At 34.0% G+C, this 21,024-nt stretch overlaps 1 protein-coding gene and 1 non-coding gene across 2 annotated transcripts; both read left to right on the top strand.

Moving 5' to 3' along the window:
- The first annotated feature begins 879 nt into the window (after positions 1–879).
- On the top strand, positions 880–8,351 carry LOC149379287 (sulfate transporter 4.1, chloroplastic-like). Its single transcript, XM_089603360.1, has 17 exons — positions 880–1,360; positions 2,290–2,338; positions 2,827–3,028; positions 3,341–3,509; positions 3,700–3,765; positions 3,849–3,956; positions 4,427–4,534; positions 4,635–4,700; positions 5,006–5,066; positions 5,212–5,339; positions 5,526–5,567; positions 6,010–6,126; positions 6,492–6,543; positions 6,836–6,974; positions 7,102–7,190; positions 7,416–7,492; positions 7,636–8,351. Exons 1-17 carry the CDS (start codon positions 1,055–1,057, stop codon positions 7,930–7,932), a joined length of 2,076 nt encoding a protein of 691 aa, XP_089459486.1. The 5' UTR covers positions 880–1,054; the 3' UTR covers positions 7,933–8,351.
- On the top strand, positions 8,194–8,349 carry LOC149379288 (U12 minor spliceosomal RNA). Its single transcript, XR_016294308.1, has one exon. It is a non-coding gene; the product is annotated as a U12 minor spliceosomal RNA (small nuclear RNA).
- Positions 8,352–21,024: the final 12,673 nt, after the last annotated feature.

Genomic DNA, 21,024 nt, shown 5'->3' with positions numbered 1-21,024 from the left:
GACAACTTCATGTTCTTTGTCTAATACTGTCGGAGCTCCATTGAAGAGAAGCAGATGAAAAATCTGCTCGCCAAAGCTTGATACTATCGGCGTGGACATTATTAAGTGTTGCACATAAAGTGTTTGATGAAAGTTCTGTGAGAAATTTAGTTTCTTGAACTTCTCTAATCAATAGGTGTTCTCTTCATGTCTTATCCCGCGTCGCTCAGTCATTCTCTTTGCTTTTTCCTTATTCTCCGACGAACAGAGGCGACATCAGAGTAGATTGAGGGGTGAATGAGCAATTGTGGGGTTTAAATCTACGAAAATAGTTTTTTTTTTTCAAGTAAAAAAAAATGTTTTTGCTTTACTTCTGGAAATGATGTGATCGATCGTGTTGGTAATTTGGAGTCTATACTCTATTGTTGTTTTGTTTATGGAAATGGGCTAATCTGAGCATATGCGCGAGAGAGAGAGAGAGAGAGGGAGAGAGAGAATTTTTCTTAAATTTTGTATTTTAATTTTTTAAAAAAAATTTACAATAAAACCTTTTTTTTTAGCTAACACGTGATAATTTTTTTGGCTATTTTAACGGTAATCCTAGCAGAAGGACTAAAAACAAATTTGAGTCTAATATAAAGGGGTGAAACGGCAGTTTTCAAAGTTCAAGAGTCAATCGTTAAAGACAGCATAGTTAAAGGAGAAAAATATCATTAATTCTAAAAATAATTAATAAATCCAAGGGGGAATAAGTTAAACTAACCGCTAAAGTAAAATTGATTAAAAACTGAAAAAAAAGACTGATGCATTGTCAGATAATTTCACCATTTAGACATATTCTTCAAGTATGATTGGGGAGCAAAATATGGAAAAGTAAATCTTGCGTTATTATATATGTTTCTATTAAATTTAAAAGGGAATATGAATTGATATCTTAAGCGCACTCTTGATTTTAATATAGTATATATTTTCCTATTTTCTATTTATCCACCAATAACAATTCTGAGAAACAGAGAGAGCCACGAACACTATTTTTTATCTCTCGATATTTTGCGCGGGAGTGTGGGAGAACATCATGGAGATAACTCACGCGTCGCCGAGCTCGAACGATCTGGCGGCACAAGGACGGCGTTCTCCGGCATCCCTGAGGCCGGTCAAGATCCTTCCTCTGCAACACCCAAACACCTCGTCTTCTTCGCCTTCTTCTTCGCTGAGCTTTCAGTTCTGGTCATGGACTTCCAAGGTACAGAGCATGACGTGGATCGACTGGCTCGAGACCTGTCTCCCGTGTTCCCGCTGGATTCGGACCTATAAGTGGCGAGAGTATCTCCAGATCGACGTCGTGGCTGGCGTTACCATCGGAATCATGCTCGTTCCTCAGGTCCGATTTTATTTTCCCCTTTCTGTTTGGTTCGTGAGGAGATATCGATGTGAATTGGTTGTTCGAAGATGTGATTGAATAAAATCCGAAAACTGTGTATCATTTGCTCTCGGTATCTGAATTTTATGTTTGATTGTGTGTTTGATCAATGGCGTGGTGAATGAATATACGCTAATTTTTTTCTAGATTCGTCAACGTTTTTGAGAAAATGAAGGAAAAGTTTGACTAACTCTGTTGCCACCACTTTTATAGTATGATGATAGGTTTTGCTCGGCTGCTGAGAAAATGAAAAGACATAGAACGAAAAGTAGCCAGAGACCAAAATTTTGGCCTCTCTCTGGATTCGCTTATATTGGTAGTGTTTGTTAATTTTAATTATATAAAGATATATGTATATATATATATATATATATATATATATGTGTGTGTGTGTGTGTATAAAAAATTTAATTGAAACGAAGCTTCAGAAAAAAGTAAGAAAGAATTGCAAAAGAAAACTAGATTTAATGTCCTGTTGCGTTGACGGTCCTTTCTAAACAACGGAATAAGAGAAAACGGATGTATTTAAAGCTTTTTCCGAGTAAGCCTTGAGATAATATGATAATTTTTTAATTTGTTTTTTCGTTTTGCTTTTCTCCAAAACGTTTGATTGATAAGACTTGTGTTTTCATCTGAAATAATTTTTTTTTTATTTTTTATTGATATTTGTGGACCACTTCAGTACAAATAATTACGTTTGGGACTATTCTCAGGCCTCGGCCAAAAAGAAAAGAAAATATAAATTGATTGTTCTTGACATGGGTCAATTTTCGTTATTTTTAAGTGTTTTGCTGCATCGTCATCATTTATCATTTAAGTGATATGTTTAATTAATTATTTAATTTAACTGAGTTTATCATGACTAACTCTTCATTTTTGTAAATTTGCAGGCAATGTCTTATGCAAAATTAGCTGGGCTTAAACCAATTTATGGACTATGTAAGTTGTTAAGCAAAATTACAAAGCTATGTATATATATATATATATATATATGTCTCTTATCGACATCTGTTTATGATACAGTCTGAAAAAAAAGTCGTATGGTTCATTGTTCACTTCTTGCACATTCTCTGCAAAATGGTTGATATATTTTATTTAGCGATTTCTGGACGATGTAGATTTTTCCGTCCAACTTATCGAATGTAGTAAATCCTTTCAAACTTGGAACATTAAGAAGATTTCGTATATCATTGAAGTTATTAACAAAGAAATCAAAACGAAACAGATTCTGTGTTCTAAGATTTCATCTCATAGTCTGTCCTTGATCACTATTGCCGTTTCATTCTTATAAGCGTCAGACTAATCACAAGTACCAACTTGTAGCAAATATTCGTACTCTAAGGGATGATATTAAACTTAAGCCATTAATTTTTCTGGTTGATTTACTTTATAGTTTCTGATTATGTTATTTTGATTTTGCAAGGAAGACTCTGGTTTTGTGCCTTTATTTGTCTATGCCATATTTGGGTCGTCACGTCAGCTTGCTGTTGGTCCAGTAGCACTGGTTTCTCTTTTGGTTTCCAACGTGTTAGGGACAATAGTTGATTCTTCTGATGCATCATATACAGAGATGGCTATATTATTAGCTCTCATGGTTGGAATATTGGAATGCGTTATGGGGCTTTTAAGGTTGGTTTTTTTTTTTTTTTTTTTTCTGTTTAAATGTATGAATAAGACGTGCATCCTGATTATAGCTAGAAATTGAGTATCTTAACCAGTATCCGTTGATTTTAAAATTCATGGAGGTTATAGAGAATAAACTTGGTGCCTTTTTTGGGAGCTAAGTACTATATCAGTCGTGTAGTTAATCTACTGCAGGGCATTATCTTTTGCACACATTGATTACTGACACTTGTTATGTTGAATTTACTAGCTTTTCCAAGTATGAGGATGACTAGCATGGTATGCTCTTAGCTAAATTACATTATCTTTGCTCTCCAGGCTTGGATGGCTGCTTCGTTTTATCAGTCACTCTGTGATATCTGGCTTTACAAGTGCTTCAGCCATTGTGATTGGCTTATCTCAAGCAAAGTATTTTTTGGGATACGATATAGAGCGAAGTAGCAAAATTGTGCCACTGGTTGAGAGCATCATCGAGGGTGCAGATGGGGTATGCTCTGTGTACCTGAGTGGTATATCCTTGAATATTAAAAGAGATACGAGTTAAAATGAAGTAAAATTTCATTTCAGCCTCTTTACTATACATCCAGAAACCACCATACTCTAGCATAGCTCTTGTATTTGCTATTATCTTTCGCTTGATGTTTCATTCCTTTAACCATGGAATTTTTTTTTGGTAGTTTTTATGGCAACCGTTTGTAATGGGGTCAATCATTCTTGCGATACTTCTGACCATGAAGAATTTGGTATGCCCTTATCCTTTATTGTATGTTTAACATCTGCCTTTAGACAGCCGTTCTGGTTATGATCTTTGGTGTTATGCATTTAGGGAAAATCAAGGAAGTATCTGCGGTTCCTGAGAGCAGCTGGTCCACTCACAGGAGTTGTTTGTGGCACTGTCTTTGTGAAAGTGTTTAACCCATCTTCGATATCATTGGTGAGTATAACCTAGTAAAGTAATTTAATATAAACATAGCTTTTATAACTTGAATTTAGAAGGATACCAGTCAATAATTAGATAAGTATTTGGGAATCATTAAAAGTGACCTTTCGCTATACTATCGAAGGATACCAGTCTATAAGTAGAGAAGTATCTGGGAATCATTAAAAGTGACTGTTCGCTATACTATGCATAATGTGTGTGGATAGAGAAGGGTATATTAGCAAAGGAGATGTAGAGGTTGGATTGCGACATATATTTGATTGCATTACTAGAGCAGATGCTTGTTGTCTATTTTGTGTAGTGTAATACATTGTAGATTAAATCAAAATTTGGAGTGAACTTTATTTTCCTCGTCATATTTTCCCATACAATATACTTGCTGCAATGACAGTTTCAATATCATTTAAATTAACCGAACGAAAAAATATTTGGAAAATGATGAAGGATAATGCTAACTTTGACAGGTAGGAGATATACCACAAGGCCTTCCATCATTTTCTATTCCAAAAGATTTTAAATTCATCAAGTCCTTGATCCCAACTGCATTTCTCATTACAGGTGTAGCTATACTGGTAAGATCTGATAATAAAAAAAAAAAAAAGAATTGTTTCATGCATCTTATGTTCTTTGGCGATTATGAGTTCTTGAAAAAAAAAAAATTCTGAACATTAGGAATCTGTGGGTATTGCAAAAGCATTGGCAGCAAAGAACGGCTATGAGTTAGACTCAAATCAAGAGGTATTCATTTGAATAGATAGTCTTTCATGAATCATTTTATCGTCTTCACACCAATAGCTTCCTACTAAAGACAAAAAAAAAACCATGATCTTTATAACTGTTTTTTTCTTCCTAAATATAATTTTTTAATTCATGATTCTTCAGGTCTTAATCAGCAGTTTCCATTTGTGAAACTTAAAAATTAAGTCAAGTAGCTAGAAACAATTATGATTTAGCGTGATAGAGAATGTTCTACCAATAAACTTAATGCAGTTTGAGGAAGGAAATTAAATAATAACACGAAGAGTCTTGTTTTCCCTTCTCAGTTATTTGGCCTTGGCGTGGCCAATATCTTCGGTTCATTTTTCTCAGCTTACCCTTCAACAGGTATGGTATCTATGAAACTTTAGAGTGTGGTTTTGCGATTGAGTTTGTAATCATCTTACTTTATATGTTAACTTTATTTATTATAAGCTACGCAAGAATAGGTATAATTTTAAGAAATTTACATGTTTTCTTATGCAATTTGCAGGGTCCTTTTCGAGATCCGCTGTCAGCCATGAAAGTGGAGCAAAAACAGGATTATCGGGAATTGTTACTGGAATCATAATGGGCTGCTCCCTTTTGTTTTTAACTCCGTTGTTCGAGTATATACCCCAGGTTCTGGCGATTCTAATGATTTTTCCTTGTTCATATTTGCTATGCTATTCGATAATTAATTTAATGGAACTTTTTCTTCTATTTATTCTGTTAGTTCACGAGTAAATTTGATGTTCGTTTCTGTTTCTTGGGGGCGATGGCTAACTACAGGTTTGACTGTTTTTTATTTTATTTTGTTTATTTCAGTGTGGTCTTGCTGCCATTGTGATCTCTGCTGTTATTGGTTTGGTGAGTATTGTACCTTTCCATTATACGACGTGATATTGGATAATTTTATAAGCCAGTGAATTTTTATGTGGCATGTTAATTACTACCATTGTTTGACCAGTTTTATGTGCTCAAAACATATGTGGGGAACATAATACTCGGACATCTATTAAAAAATTTCTCCATATCAATTCCTACGTCCAGAATAAGTAAGACATTTGCTAGCTAGTAAAAGATAATGGCTTGGTTGTCTGAACTGTTATGAGAAGTGTTAACAGACACTATACAAGGTTTATTTAGCTTAGGTGTTCGTGAGCATACTACAGCAGAAATTATTTACAGATACGATTTGTTGTGATGCATTTTACTATTCTTTCTTCTTATTGTGTGTTTTAACCTTCATCTGTTAATTATCAATGGATTTCAGATGACAAACTTGTTACCGCATTTTTTTTAATTTCAGGTTGATTACGAGGAGGCCATCTTTTTATGGCGTGTAGATAAAAAAGACTTTCTTCTTTGGACAATTACTAGCATTACTACCTTGTTTCTTGGCATTGAGATTGGTGTCCTGATTGGGGTACGTACTTGATTTTATTATGCTTGTGTACTTCGTTAATATTAGTTACTCTATTAGCCTCAGAAGGCTTTCTCCTCAGATCATGTATTGATCAAAAGATGATTACATGAAACATTGTAGGATAAGCCTATGAATCTACATTTACGCTTTGTGAATAAATTCTCTGAATAATGTAAACTTGGACATTCTGATTTTAGAACTGCAGGTTTTTGTTTCCTCAATTTAAAAAAAAAAAGAAAGAAATAAAGAAACGGGACCTTCTATTGAAACTGGCAAAGCCACAGAAGCAGTTTTTTTTGTTTCTCAATACTGCTGAGATATTCCGTTGAGTTTATTATTTGAATTTTATTGCTTTTTTGTCGCAGGTTGGTGTTTCGCTTGCTTTTGTCATTCACGAGTCAGCAAATCCACACATAGGTACATGCATAAATTCAGTTCTAGCAGTGCAAAAGTAGCAGATTGGAGCTGACCGAGTACCAGTAGAATGTTCTTCATTGCTGTGAACGTTTTGTAATTTCTCCCAAATGTCAGCTTTCTTTAACTGGAAGTGGGTGTTAGGAGAGCTTCGTACCATTAAAGCACTTTAAGACACCCACATTAAAAGTTAAAAGGAGGAAATCTTGACCATTTGAGTATCTTTGAGTGAATGGGTTTCTTTCTTTCTCTGAGTTAGTTGATACATATTCCACTTTTCAATTTTTGTTTGCAGCTGTACTGGGGCGTCTTCCAGGAACTACTGTATATAGAAACATTCGTCAGTTTCCAGAGGCATATACTTATAATGGAATTGTAGTCGTGAGGATAGATGCGCCGATTTATTTTGCAAACATAAGCTACATCAAAGACAGGTAAATACCTCTATAACCATTTTTATGCGGTGTTGAATATTTATGCTTTCTTCTATACCCTTTATTAATTACCTGGGTTTATCTTTCTCAATGAAACACCCTCGCTCATCCTTGTGTTCTCTGGTAGGTTACGTGAATTTGAAGCCGCTGTTGATAGATGTAGTAAACGTGGGCCAGAAGTCGAAAGAATATATTTCGTGATCTTAGAGTTGTCACGTAAGTCACTGATTCTGATCATGCATATTTGCTCGTCAAAGAAACTACAGGCACACAATTACTATATCATGACCAAAAACAGAGACACTAGGCCTTTAATAATTTTTTTTTAGTTTTGTGTTACTGGTATCAGACACTAGTCCCACTACATTCTGTTCTAATATCTGGAAATTAGGTACCTCGTCTCATTTTTTGTTTAATTATTTCTGTTCAATGTTATTGCAGCTGTTACGTATATAGATTCAAGCGCGGTTCAAGCATTAAAAGACTTGCATCAGGAATACAAGATGCGCGACATCCAGGTGAAAAATCTCGTTGAAATCTCATTCTCAACTACGTACATTATTGTTTTTTAAATTAAAAAAAAAATCATTTTCTTAAGAACAAATCATATTTCCTCAAAAAAAAAAAAAAGAACAAATCATATAGATTATTTTCTGTGCAGATAGCGATTTCGAATCCGAACAGAGAAGTTCTGAAGATCCTATCAAGAGCTGGCGTGGTGGAAATGATCGGTAAGGAGTGGTATTTCGTGAGAGTTCACGACGCTGTCCAAGTGTGCCTTCAGCACGTTCAGGGCTTGAAAGAGACTCCTTCCAACTCCGCGACTGCAGAGAATCAAAGCCACTTCCAGAGATTGCTGAGACAGAGACTCGACGACTCGTCAATTGACGATATAGAGTCCGGGGCTGTTGGAACCGTTGACCCTCATCTGGAGCCACTCTTGTCCAAAAAGAATTGAAAAAAAAAAAAAAGATCGCATTGCTTTGTTTCTTTTGCTTTTTTGTAGAGCAATATTCATTCAGGTTTGCTAAGTGTGATGTAATTAGTGACTAGGCTTTGTTGCAGAGCACGATTCAAATGTAAGAATAAATGACTAATGGCTCATCCTTAGACTCTATTTTACTTGAATTGCTTCTGAGAGAGTCCCACATCGATTGCAAATGAAGGAGTTTTCAGATATAGAGGTGTATAAATAAGGAGAGAGGTTGTGCAATAAAACTTGCCTTAAACTAATGAGTAAGGAAAACAAAGCGAGTGGTGGGAGCTGCTCGCAGCGCCTGATACAAGTTTTGTGCGCATGAATTTGTGGAGGGGTTATAGGCTGGCCGAGCGTTGACGCTGCTTACTCTGCAGAACTCGCTCTGGCGGGCCTCCCAACTTCCCTAATTTTTAGTCAAATCATTTATCATTTTTATTTTTATTTAGAATTTAATTCTTTATGCACAAAAATACCCCCTCTACTTTATGTAAAATTACACCCTTATACAAAAATACTTTAAAAGACTAGCTCAATCAATATAAAGTCCGAGCATTATTTGTGGCTAAAAAAGCTATCAAGTTCGTAGACAAACGCTATTCCATTATTTGTGACATTTTACAACTCTTTTCTTTCTTGCAGCGGAACAAACATCCGGAACCCACTACAAAAGACGGTCGTTATAAAAAAAAAAAAACATATATAGCGTAGTACAATTGTACTAAAAAAAAAAAAACTCGAGTGGACCCAAGGACGAAACCAGGAATTGCCGCTAGGGGGCTGACAATTAATATAAACATATAATATTAAATTTATTATTTAAACTCTATAATGTTATAGATTATATAGTTATTTTAATTGTCTATAAAAAGTAATTATTCACTATATAATTAAAAAAGCGAAGCACAAATATACAATATTTAGGATGAAAAATAGTTATAGTCACACCACATTTTTATTTATTTAATATTTGTTTGATTTTATCACAGCTCTTTTTTAAGTCTAAAGAACCACACATCACATATGTTGTCTATACTTTGCATAATCAAATGAATCTCATATAAAAAAAAATGGAAATAAATATGAACATTATGAAGAGTTCGATTAATAAAACATGGAGCTTCAAAATTATTTATTTGGTTATAAAGTCTTCAAAAAGTAATATTTTAGTTTAATATAATCTTGTCAATACATATATAAAACCGTGTAATATTAATTAATAACATATTTTTTTAAAAAAAATTATATGATACTTAGCCTAGTATGATTTGCCAAACTTAGACTTCTTCGGAGGAAATTTTTTTGGTCGTCCTCTAAAGAGGAGCTACCCCGTTTAAATGAAGGATTATAATACCGTTTAAATTTCTGCTCAAGGTCCAAAATATCCCAAAATTGCTTTTTACTTCACATGAGCACTTAAATACAAGGAACATCATTAATAGCACAATTATGAGTGACGAAAACACGAAGTACAAGTAGATAATGATATAAAATTTATGGAATCATACGCTTATTAATTCCACCGGTAGATAGAGGGCAATATTAACGACTAGTTGAGAAGTTGAGTTACCAAGCTCATACACATCCGAACATCAATTTCTCCGTTAGTGTTGTAAATCAATTTATGAGTAAGTCACACAAAGATCACTTGAGTGTAACATATCAATTGTTTTGATACTTGAAAAGCCAATGCAGATGCCTATCATTAAAGAAGAGTGAAACATTGGCGTCTTCGTAGATTCTGATTTGGCCTAACCCTCTAGTCGATGGTCTAATACCAATTATTGTACCTTCATATGGAGAATCCTAGCCACATGGAGGAAAAAAAAACAAGTAGTTGGACGCAACAACCCATTTGTTAATCGCGTTTTTGGATTAGCATTAAAAACTGTCCGTGGTTCGATCTAGGGTCGGATCGACCACACATAAGTTAGGAGTGGTGAAGTTCTCTGCTCTCGTCGTCTTCATCTCGTCAATGAATCTCTTTTGTCCTTCTTGCATTCGTCATGCTTGTCCTTCTCGTCGTGTTCTTTGGATTTTCGAGTCTTCGGATCCTTGAATCTTTGGGTCTTCGAGCTTTTGGATCTTCGGATCTTCAAGTCTTCGGGTCTTTGTGTTCTTCGGATCGTCGATTTTTTGGGTCTTCATATCTTAGAGTCTTTTGGGTCTTCGAGTCTTTGAGCTTTGGATCTTCTGCGTTCTTCTTGTTCTTCATGTTCGTCGCGTTCTTCGTCGAGTTCTTGAGCTTTAGCCTCCTCAAGTCTTCAAACCTTTGAACCTCTCTCCAAAGCCTTACCTTCAACCCGTTAAACCTCTTTCGAGACCTTATATTCAACCCATTGATCTTCTCTCTGAGTCTTCGCATCATCGTGTTCTTCACGTTTATCGTCGAGTCTTCGGATCTCCGAGTTGTTCTTGGATCTTCAATTCCTTCATGCTCCTCGTCGAGCCTTCGAATCCTCGCACCTTCACTTAAGTACAAGAAATCGGTTATCCGGTTTCATAACCGGTTATGCGATTCAAACCAACTTGTTTTCCTACAATTTTGTAATAATTTAGAAATAAAAAAATAAAAAATGATTAAACAAGTTCCAAAATTTTTTATCCGATTGAAATCGGTTACCCGGTTTTAAAACTGGTTATCTGGTTTCAAAACTGGTTATCAGTTTTATAAAAAGTTAAAAAATAAACAAAAAACAAAAATTGGTTAAATAACTGATAATCGAATTTTTGGATATTCAAAATCGATAACTGATCCAGTTTCATAAAACGGATAAGTTAACTGAACCAAATTTTTGGTTTGATGACGTGACACCGAATTTCGGTTCCGGAGCGGTTCGATTATCGGTTTAACAATTTTCGGTCAATTTTTGTACACCCCTTTTGGTGGCATGGTTTGGAGTTTTTTTCCAAAGAGTTGAGCTTGTAAGCTTGATTTTTCAGAGTCTGATTTGAGAACTCGTTTGAGATGTGTCTTGTTTTGGTGCTTGGCGCATGAATTCGTGGACTTGATTTTGAGTCGTTGTGATGACTCAAAAGATGCAGTCTCTGATCACCACGTGGACTTGAGATTCGACTTGTTGACGTGGTCTTGAGATATGTCTTTTTTGACGAGGTCTCGAGTCGTCTTGTTGACTTTGAGAAATGACTCGTCGACGTGGTCTTTTAAGTTACTTTGTGAAAATAACGGCGTAACAAGTACCACATCATGTCACAAGGAATTGGTGAAGGTATTGGGCTCAAAAGTCTTTTCGAGGAGTTAAAGTAGATGAGCAAAGGAATATTCGTCAACCTATTTTGTGATAATTAATCTACCATTTAGATTATAAATAATTCACTTCATCACGATTCCACCAAGCATGGGCGGGGAAATATAGACACTAATCACTTCGTCACTGGAAAGTTGGATAATTTTGTCCAACATGCATATTCTATAGTAATGATTGATATCTCACATCTCGCGGCTGTACCGCACCTCTAATTTTGAGTGTATCTCGTCTCGTATCATGGTATTTCGCGGTATTTGATTAACATTCAAGATATTTCGTACCGCGTAGTAAACTGCATTCCGCGGGGTAAACAGCAAAAAAAGTATTCCGCGGGATATTTGAACAACAAATAAATTTAAATAAAAAACTTCTCAATTAGAATACTCAAGGATACATTTAAAAATAGAGCTTTCAACATTTCACACAGAATTGTCACACATAGAATTTTCATCTCACATCAACCAAACCACACTAAATAGAATACAAATCAAGACACACATAATGAAGAGTTCTCACACAAAACTATACTAAATAGAGTATGTGTACTACAAACCAAAACATAGTAAAAAAGAGTTCACGCTCACTATTCATAGCTAGAGTTCAAACAAAACCGTTCGTCTTTCTTTCAAGGGGCGTATAATATTTTCGGGCCAGATCCGAACTCATTCTTCAATTATTAAATCTAAATTAACAAAATATATCAACATTAACAATAATGAATAACGTTGTTAATATTATTAATGTTGCATAGTTTAAATCAACAATAATTTAGAAAACATTGCATAATTAACAATCATTCAAAACAACGCTGCATATTTAACAATAACGAATAACATCAACCAAGCAATCAATAATCAAAGAATTAATTAAATTTAGATCAAATTAATTATAAATTAAATCTAAATCAACTAAATAAATCAACATTAACAACAACATGCAATTACTCAAATAATATTTGAATTCGGATTTTAAAACAAAAAACCTATTTCAAATAATAATTACAAAATCAAGTGAACAAATATTTCCATAATTAAAAATCTTCGTAATATTTATGAAATTCATAATTTCATTACCAAATCAAACTCCAAATCCATTAAAAAACCAACTATAACAAATTCAAAACCTAGCTCTGAAAACTTACCGCGTGAGAGCGGTAGAATTTGGTGAGATTTGGGCAATTTTCAAAGCTACGCGGCGGAAAACGGAGGTCTTGCACGAGAATTAGCGAGAATGGAGCAGATTTGGTGATAGACAAGACGAAATTCACAGAGAGCATATCTCGTCTGGTTTTGAAAAAAAAATAGCAATAATGGAGGATATTTGTTCACTTTTGTACGCGGCGGAAGAGAGAAATGGGGTGCGAGAAGTCACGCCTGAAGTCGCGAGAAATGATACAAATCATGAGTTATTCTCATACTCCTCCCGCGCCCTCGCGAGAAGCGAGCTCTCGCGTAAGATATCCCATCTCGTGCGAAGTTTTGAACCTTGATATATAGTACCGATAATAGATAATAAATAAATATTAGTTTATTAGATTTTATATATCTCCTGATTTTATGGATTTTAGTTAGGTTAAATCTACTCTATATATGATGTACTCTTATGTTTTTGAGTAAGTAATAATAGAAATCATATTTTTGTCCTCTCTTATTATTACCGTTCGCATCAGTTAGAGGTGGCCAAACTTATTCAGCCCAAATTCTCTTCACGAATTGAAATTCAAACATATAAATAACTACATTGACCAAACTATAAAATATTGTCTTCATGAAACTCACAATTAGCATTTCTTATTTCGTTGAAGTCTTATGATATGTTTGGAATTTTAAAAAATTGAGAGAGATAAAATGAGAATTCATTGTGTTCTTATCTCACGTGCATTGAGGAAAAATTATAACTAAAATTAAGATTTAGTTTCCTGAAAAAGAGTAGAAAATTAAAAGGGTCAAACGTGTGTTTCTCTTATATCAGTATCTCCATTGTTAGAAGTATCTCCATTGTTAGCCCCTCAAAATTTTCTCGACTTCTAAACCCAATGTAAAATTTTGACGTTCCCGTATAATTTTTCTTCCAGTTTTCGTTTTCTTTATAATTTTTACTTTTTATTGCAAAATTCTGGTTACAAACTATTAGAGATCAAATATGTTTGTATACTTATGGCTGCGTTTGGTTGAGATTAAAAAGTCTTGTTTTTGTTTTTAGAAAAAACTAAACTGCTTATCCGATGCTTGACAAAACTGTTTTTACAAAAAACTTCAAAAGCGATTTTAGATTTTGTACATGAGATTGAAAAGCTAAGATTCCTAACTTTTGGAAAAAAAAAATATTTTTAAGTTTGCTATACAAATTACTGTAATATCATCGTACAAAGTGTTTCTAAGTCATCTGTACTTTGCCCAGTATGATATTCTAAATTTTATCTCCCCTCGCAAATTGTGAGGATTTTTGTATCATAATACATAACTTTTTTTCTTTGCCTCATCTTTTTTTTCTATCTAAGAGTGAAACTTGTTCAAAAATGATTTGTGCATTTTATTGAAATATTGCTGGTCGTTGGAGTGCAATAGTAGTTTGTCTTGTTACGTTATCTTTTTTTCTATTTGTTTTTTTAAGAAAAAATATTATTCATATACATGCATATAAATAAGCATATTCATAATTATTATTTAATTATTAAGAACATGTCTATTTTAGTCTTTTTACTATAATATATTTATTTTACGAAACACTAAATCAGCTTTTGTTACCAGCAACAACTGTGTTATAAATAGTTTACCAAACACCTGTTAGTTTTTGAAAAAACACTTTTTTTAATCATCCAAGATGAGAGTTTTTTTTCCCCAATTCTCAAATCCAATTTCTATCTATCCTAACTTAGAAATGTAATATGGTATCAGAGCAAAATTTCATGTTCGATTATCCACTTCGTCATCCCCGATTCCTCAACGATCGGAATAGATCTCCGACGACAAGCTCGATGGAAATTCACGAAGGTCGATTTCATTTTACCTCTGAATATTTCGAATATTAAACGCCTCTTCTTCTCGATTTCAAGTTCTTCTCTCCATCGCTTCATCGACGAAAAAAAAGCTTCATCGACAGAGACGCACCGGAAATTCGGAGCGTTTTTTTTATCAAAATTTATCACCGGCGATTTCAAGCCGTGTCATTCATCGAGAATCTTCTTCCGGCGAGTCTCGCCGTGTCAACATTAAAGAGGCTTCTCCGGCGAGTCCCGCCGTGTCAAAGCTTCAAGTTCTTCTTCCGGCGATTTCCTGACGTGTCAAGGCTTCAAGATCTCGGATTTCTGATCTCCGATTCCTTCTCCATAACGATTTCAAGCTCCCTTCTTGTTGCTATGATGCCGGATATAATGAAGCTTCATCGAAAGAGATGGTTCAAGCGGTCCAGAGTTTATGATCCGGTGAAGATTCAAGACGACGTTCATTTCTCTCGATCCAATGAAGGAACGAGACAACGTTCAATCTTGAAGTTAAAGAAGGATTCTTTTTATAAGATACCCAATCAAATCAGTGTTCTTTCTTCCTCTACACGTCCGTACAACAATGGTGTCCTCGGATCCGGAGAAAGAAAGGTCGCTCCGAGACGAGCTCTCAGTGCCGATCTTGCTCGCCGACCGAGTCATCGAAGTCGGAGTGCTCTGAGCTTGCTCGCAGTGTTGTTCGCTTCTCGCAGATGCTATGCTCCAAGCGAATCTGCTCCACCTCCTCCGCCGTCTACGATCGTCCCGCCCGCCGAATTGGGATACATTTTCCTTCTGAAATCGCCCCTCCCCAGATCGTCTTTGATATCATCTTCGAGGTGGAAGAACGGCTCGTTCGTCTCATCTTCTTCTTCGCGGCCGTTGCTCGCCATGTCAAAGTACTGGTCGGTTTTTCCGTCGCTGTCGATCTCAAAGAGCTGTTCGCAGCCATTCTCGAGCTCGTTGCCTTTGTCATCCAAGAGATTCTCGTTGTGCTGTGACACTTCTTCAATAGTGATGTGGTGATTAGGATCAGGTGACAGTTCGAGAAAGATCTGACAAACAAGGCTAAAAGCTATGTTTGCGTGTGATGAAAAAAAAGGCTGAAGCTATGTTCTGCAATGGGCGTTCAGGAGTCTGTTTAAAATATGCACTCAAGGTGTTCAAAAAAATGCCTCTGAGAATTTTTTTTTTCTTCTCTCAAAACGAGATCAGTTCTTCACAAAGTCCCTGCTAGGGATTTGATGAGTGCGTATTTTATGTATGAATCCGCTCTCATTTGACTTGGACTTAGCGCGTTCTCAAGTATTTTTGATGGTTTTAGTGTGGTTATAGTGAATTTCAGGTCAACATAGATGAAAAATAGCTGCCGGGTCACATATCGATGGAACGGAAGTAAAAGCGATGAATTTGAAGTCAAAATGAAGAAAATGAAGATTTGGAGGCTGGTGCGCAAGACCTCGCGGCGCGATCTCAGCGATCACGAATTCTCGCGTCGCGACCATAAGATCTCGCGCCGCGACCCCCGCATTTTCACGAACACAAAAAGTTCCAGGAGCTTCTCGCGGTGATCTCGCGCCGCGACGATTCAAAGAAGGAAGCCTCGCGCCGCGAGGATGGATGGCGCGCCGCGAGACGACGAATCCTGACGAAAATAAAGTCGAATTTTGACTTAATCCTAGCCGTACGTTGGATCGTTTTTTAAGGCCCAGATCAGTCCAAAATTGTACTTTGACCTAAACCACTATAAAACATAACTCAGCCTCTATTTTTTAGGTTACGCTTTATTTTATTATTGTTTATTTGGAGTGCTTTAGCCAAGGAGAGAAAGCTTATCAACGGAATTGACAAAATCTGATCAGCCGGAACTCCATTAATAGTTTTTCTTCTTCCTTCTATTTATTTTCTGCTCTTAGTTTTTTTTATTGTGTTTTTGAATTCCTATCACGTTATAATCATGAGCTCTCTTCTTCATTCTATGCTAGTTTTATTGCGTTTAATCACTCTCCTTGTTTTGATCATGGTCATGAACACCGTTAGAGGCTAAGTCTTTAACGGGGTTACGATGTAGTCGGGGTTAGATATAGATTAGGGGTTTCGTTAGGGTTTGATGAGTTATTAACTGTTTCATGAATATGTTTGCTTGTGTGGAAGTGTTCTTAACGCATTCTTTAGCTTGATCACCTTTAGAATTGTTTAATTGGAGTTTTTAGCTGCTTGAGAGAGAGTAAAAACTCGTGCCCTTTTTCACTCATCACATTGTTTTAGGTTGCTTGACGGTTTAGATGATTGTGTAATCGTTAGAATTCTAGCGTTTAGTGCATGTGGTTGTTTTAATAGGATTAGAGGCCGAGAGGATAAGTAATCCGACAATTGCATAGGTTCACTAGATCACTCGAGAGAGGCTAGGGAACATTATTGAGAGGATGAGATTAGCTTACATAGGAATAGTTGTAATTGTTCGTTCCCGAAACCTCGATGCTGTGTTACCTGGTGAAATCGTAACCCCGTAGTTTTTTGCTTGTTATATCATGTTTGTTTCTCTTTTATTTTTACGTTAATTCATTTGCTATTTTTATTGTCACATCCATCAACAAATCTGTGAAATCAATTTGCTTTAGGGTGTTTAACGTCGCTATAGTAACTAGTCTCTGTGGGATCGATATCCGTAGCTTACGTAACACTATTACTTGTTCGATATGTCCACTTGCGTGCTAGTTATAAAAATATTGCAACAGGATTCACGTTGAAATTTGAAGATGGCCGTGTGAAGCTGAGCAGTGCACAAATCGATTCATTTCTTCATTCATACGATCGAGGTCTTCTCCGAGTTGTCTTCTCCGATATCCAAGTTCAATCCAAGATGGACTTTCGAGAAAGTTCATCTTGTGGGGGTGTATTAGAGATCAAATATGTTTGTATGTGTCGTTTATGTCTATTAAACGACAAATACGACAAGTTATATTTTCCTTTATGACGCTTATGTTTCATGGCTATATAAAGCCCTTTACTTATACATTTCTCTTTCAGATTTGAATAAACATTTTCACTCTCAATCATTCAAGATAAGATGAGAGTTAATTTTTCCCCAATTCTCAAATTTAATTTCTATCTATTCTAACCTAAAAATGTAATAAAAACATAGCCTAAGGTATTAAACATCTTAAAATTATGGACTACGTAGGTCACCGTAAGAATATTTCAGAACAGATAAAAATATATTAGAGGAACTAGCATTGAAATAACTAATAAATGTGGTAGCAGAAATAAAAGATTGCTCACGTCGCGTATTTGAAAGACGAACATGTATACGTATTGAATATATTTTATTGCGCTTATCATCACGTGACGACACGTTGCCAGCGGACAGTTTCTTCTGGCCAGTGCAAGAATATCAATAATGTATTCGGGGATATATTGGTTGTTTTACACCATAATAAGCTTGCACTGTAGTCTAAAACTCATACACATATTACGGGAATATTTATGTATACGTATATATAAATATAGTACAGCTGAAATAACATATCAGTATCATCGAAGGTTGTAGAAGAACGAGGACTTTGAAGACATATCCGAAAGGTGATGAGAGGAAATCAAAAGAGATGATAAATATGTGTTCTCCATGATTGATCGGGACCAATAACTAGTTGCCACGTCGTCCATCTTAATCTCCAGTGATATCTGACTCTAGGAACGCATTGGTACACCTTGGCATGAGATAAAAAAAAAAAAAAAAAAAAAAAAAAAAACAGAAAACAAAATAGAGACTGAATATACACGTAGGTATGCATAGTAAGTGCTCATAGAATTATATTAAGAAAAAAAAAGGTGCTCATAATTCATGACTGTACATATCTATGTGCTCAAAGCTCATTTTTAATTTTCTAATTTCTTCGTGCAGAATGCGACTGATATAGTTAAATTGTAATATAATATGCATCTAGACTCTAGTTATTAATGGTAAATAAAAAAAATTGTTACCATTCGGATATGCTACCATCAGTCACACAGCTAGAATTATATGAAGTGCGCAGTATTTGATTTCGGGTATTAATATATATATACTATTAGAGCATCTTTTTTTATAAACTACTATATCTTTGTCAGCAAATCTATAAAAAACGAGGGAGGTTTTAAATTAAGTATTATAAGTTCAAGCTTTTCTTTTTTAATACATTAGAGCATCGTCAAGGTGATTCTCTATATCGTCTCCTTATTATAGATAATTAATTGAGATAATAAGTACTTCTTTACACTCTTAAAGACTCCATATTTTAACTTTTGTAATAGGGAGAGCCCTCTAAACCTAGGGAGCTCTTTATTCTTTTGCAAAAAAAAAAAAATGTTATTTTAATCATAGTTACTTTATTATATCTTCCTAATTTTTCCAACATTTTTTTTTCTAGCTAACAGCTCTTTTTTCCCAACAACTCTTTTTTTAATAAAAAATAATGAATGTTAATCAATGTTAGGAGTGAGACTGAAAAAAATGACTCCCTATAATAGCTTTTTAGTCAAAATAACTTTTTAATGTTATTTTTATCATAATTATTTTATTATATTATTATCTTCTTTAATTTCTAACAACTCTTTTTTTTTTCTATTTAACGGCTCTTTTTCTCCAACAGCTCTTTTTTTAATAATAATACAATGAATGTTAATGTTAGTTAAAATAAAAAGTGTGGTTGGAGTGAGATGAAAAAAATGACTCTCTAAAATAATTGTTTAGTTAAAATAACTAAAATATAGAGAGCTCCCTTAAATATGCACTTAAGGTTTGGTAAATTAAAATAGCCTCCATATTGGACATTATAAAATCCTTGACAATACTAAGTTATTATAAGACCATCTTCAATACATATATGCAAAATGCATTGTATATATATAGAGATGGTGCTCTAATAAATCTCTTGCATGCCTATGGTTGTACATAAATTAAACACAGTGGCGATCCAAATATGAATTCATCAGTCACTGATGCATTTATTTGTTTCAATCGTGAAATTGTTAATAATTGCAGAATTGACTCCAATTTTAACTTATAGTTACAATTTATATACTTAATGTGTGCATATATAGTTTTTAATCTATATTTTAACTTTGATAGTTTTTAGTTTGTGTTTCGACTAATTTATACATATTATCTATTTTAAAAATAAGATATTCTTAAAAAAAATTAAATCATATACAATTCATACACAAGGGCGAGAGCAGCTTAAGCTCAGGTGGGTCAATGCTCCTCTCCTGAACTTTTAAAAATTAAATCTTTATCTAAAAAATTTTAAAAAATTAAATTTTTTATCTTAATATTTATATTTTTAGCCTAAAATTATATAATTTATTTTCAAATTTACCCTTCTTGAATTATTTTTTTTCTTACACACCCCTTATAAATTTATAACTTTTACTTTAAAATTTTATATTTTTAGCAAAAAATTATATAACTTTTTCATATTTACTCCTCCTAAATATTTTTTTTTCTTACACGCCTCTTAGAGTATTTAGAAAAACATATATAATCAATTTTTCCTCCTAATTACAAAATCTAGCTCTGCGATACTGTTCCTACATGGATTTAAAAAAAAAAAAATTAAACTACTACAATAAAAGTCATAATAATATTACATATGGCATCTCAGGGACCGGTATGTTTTTACTTTTATGCAATAAAATAATAAAATTAAAATTCTAAAAACTATAGCGAGAAAGAATGTATTTAAAATATTCTTTTTAAAAAAGACGTATAATAGAGAGGTGTTATGCATTTGTACGTTTTAAAGAAATTTATATTTGCATATGAATCAGAGATGTCATAATCAACTTGAATATGATGAATTTCTATATGTTGATAATCAAATAATAAATTCCAACCCCCACTATTTTTTTTGCTTGGAATTTCCAACCCCAAGTAGGTCCATGATATATATTGGATACTTTTTGTCTAGTGCGTTTTACATATACACGTATATATGAAGTAAGCATCAACATGTTTTGTAACCGTTTCGAAAACTTCTTTCTGGACCACTTGCGAGAGTAACATGATTGATGGGGCTCAGTCTCTTGAAAATTCTTCTAACTTTAGGCAGATCATGACCAAAGCACTAGAAAACAAGCCTAAAAACAATGATAAAAAAGATTATAAATATAATTAAGGACGAGACCTACACTATTATATTCCATATATACCATAGAAAGAAACACAAATATTGATTCATATATATATGGACGAGAGCTGTACGTACTACTCCGCTGATTGTGTTGTAACAATCAATGCCCAATACACGCGCAACAAGTTACAATTAAATTATTAGTTATTGTTTGCTGTAAAATTTATAATACGGTACACAAGTATAAAGTCTGTATACATTATGACTAAAAATTATATAAACCATGTAGACGTCACTTGCAGCTTTTGCCATTATTATTATTTTTTTTATTTTTTTTATTTTTATCATATGTAAACTATAATAACGGACTTTAAAGAAAATTTGACTAAGAGAAAACTCTCTCATTTCATTAATGATAGCGAAAATATCATTAAAACCCTAAAGTTTGACCAAGTTACAAAATAATACCTTGTATTTTACATTATATCGTAAAAAAATTCATTTTTTTTACTTAATGATAAAAAAAAGCTTAGTTTTCTTTTTTTGATTAAAAAACCATTATATTCACTTTTTTATTTAAAAATATATTGAAACCTAAGTATTGTTGATTTCTACACAAATATTTGTAAAATAGCCAAAATTATTATTATATTATATGTTTAGAATTCTAATTTAAATAGATTTAAGGTTTATCTAATTTATAAGGTTCAAA

The sequence above is a fragment of the Urtica dioica genome, chromosome 12 (assembly GCF_054948205.1).
Source record: "Urtica dioica subsp. dioica isolate 48M chromosome 12, U.dioica_male_clone48M_v1_H2, whole genome shotgun sequence".
Taxonomy (NCBI): Eukaryota; Viridiplantae; Streptophyta; class Magnoliopsida; order Rosales; family Urticaceae; genus Urtica; species Urtica dioica.
The sequence above is the reverse complement of the archived record's forward strand: the minus strand, read 5'-3'. Positions and strand labels throughout refer to the sequence as shown.

Excerpts from the sequence above, each read along its gene's own strand:
- LOC149379287 (XM_089603360.1), top strand. The coding sequence starts at position 1,055 with ATGGAGATAACTCACGCGTCGCCGAGCTCGAACGATCTGGCGGCACAA. Across the intron at positions 3,766-3,848 it reads TTCTGACCATGAAGAATTTG|GGAAAATCAAGGAAGTATCT; the intron begins GTATGCCCTTAT and ends TTATGCATTTAG. Across the intron at positions 6,544-6,835 it reads GTCAGCAAATCCACACATAG|CTGTACTGGGGCGTCTTCCA; the intron begins GTACATGCATAA and ends TTTTGTTTGCAG.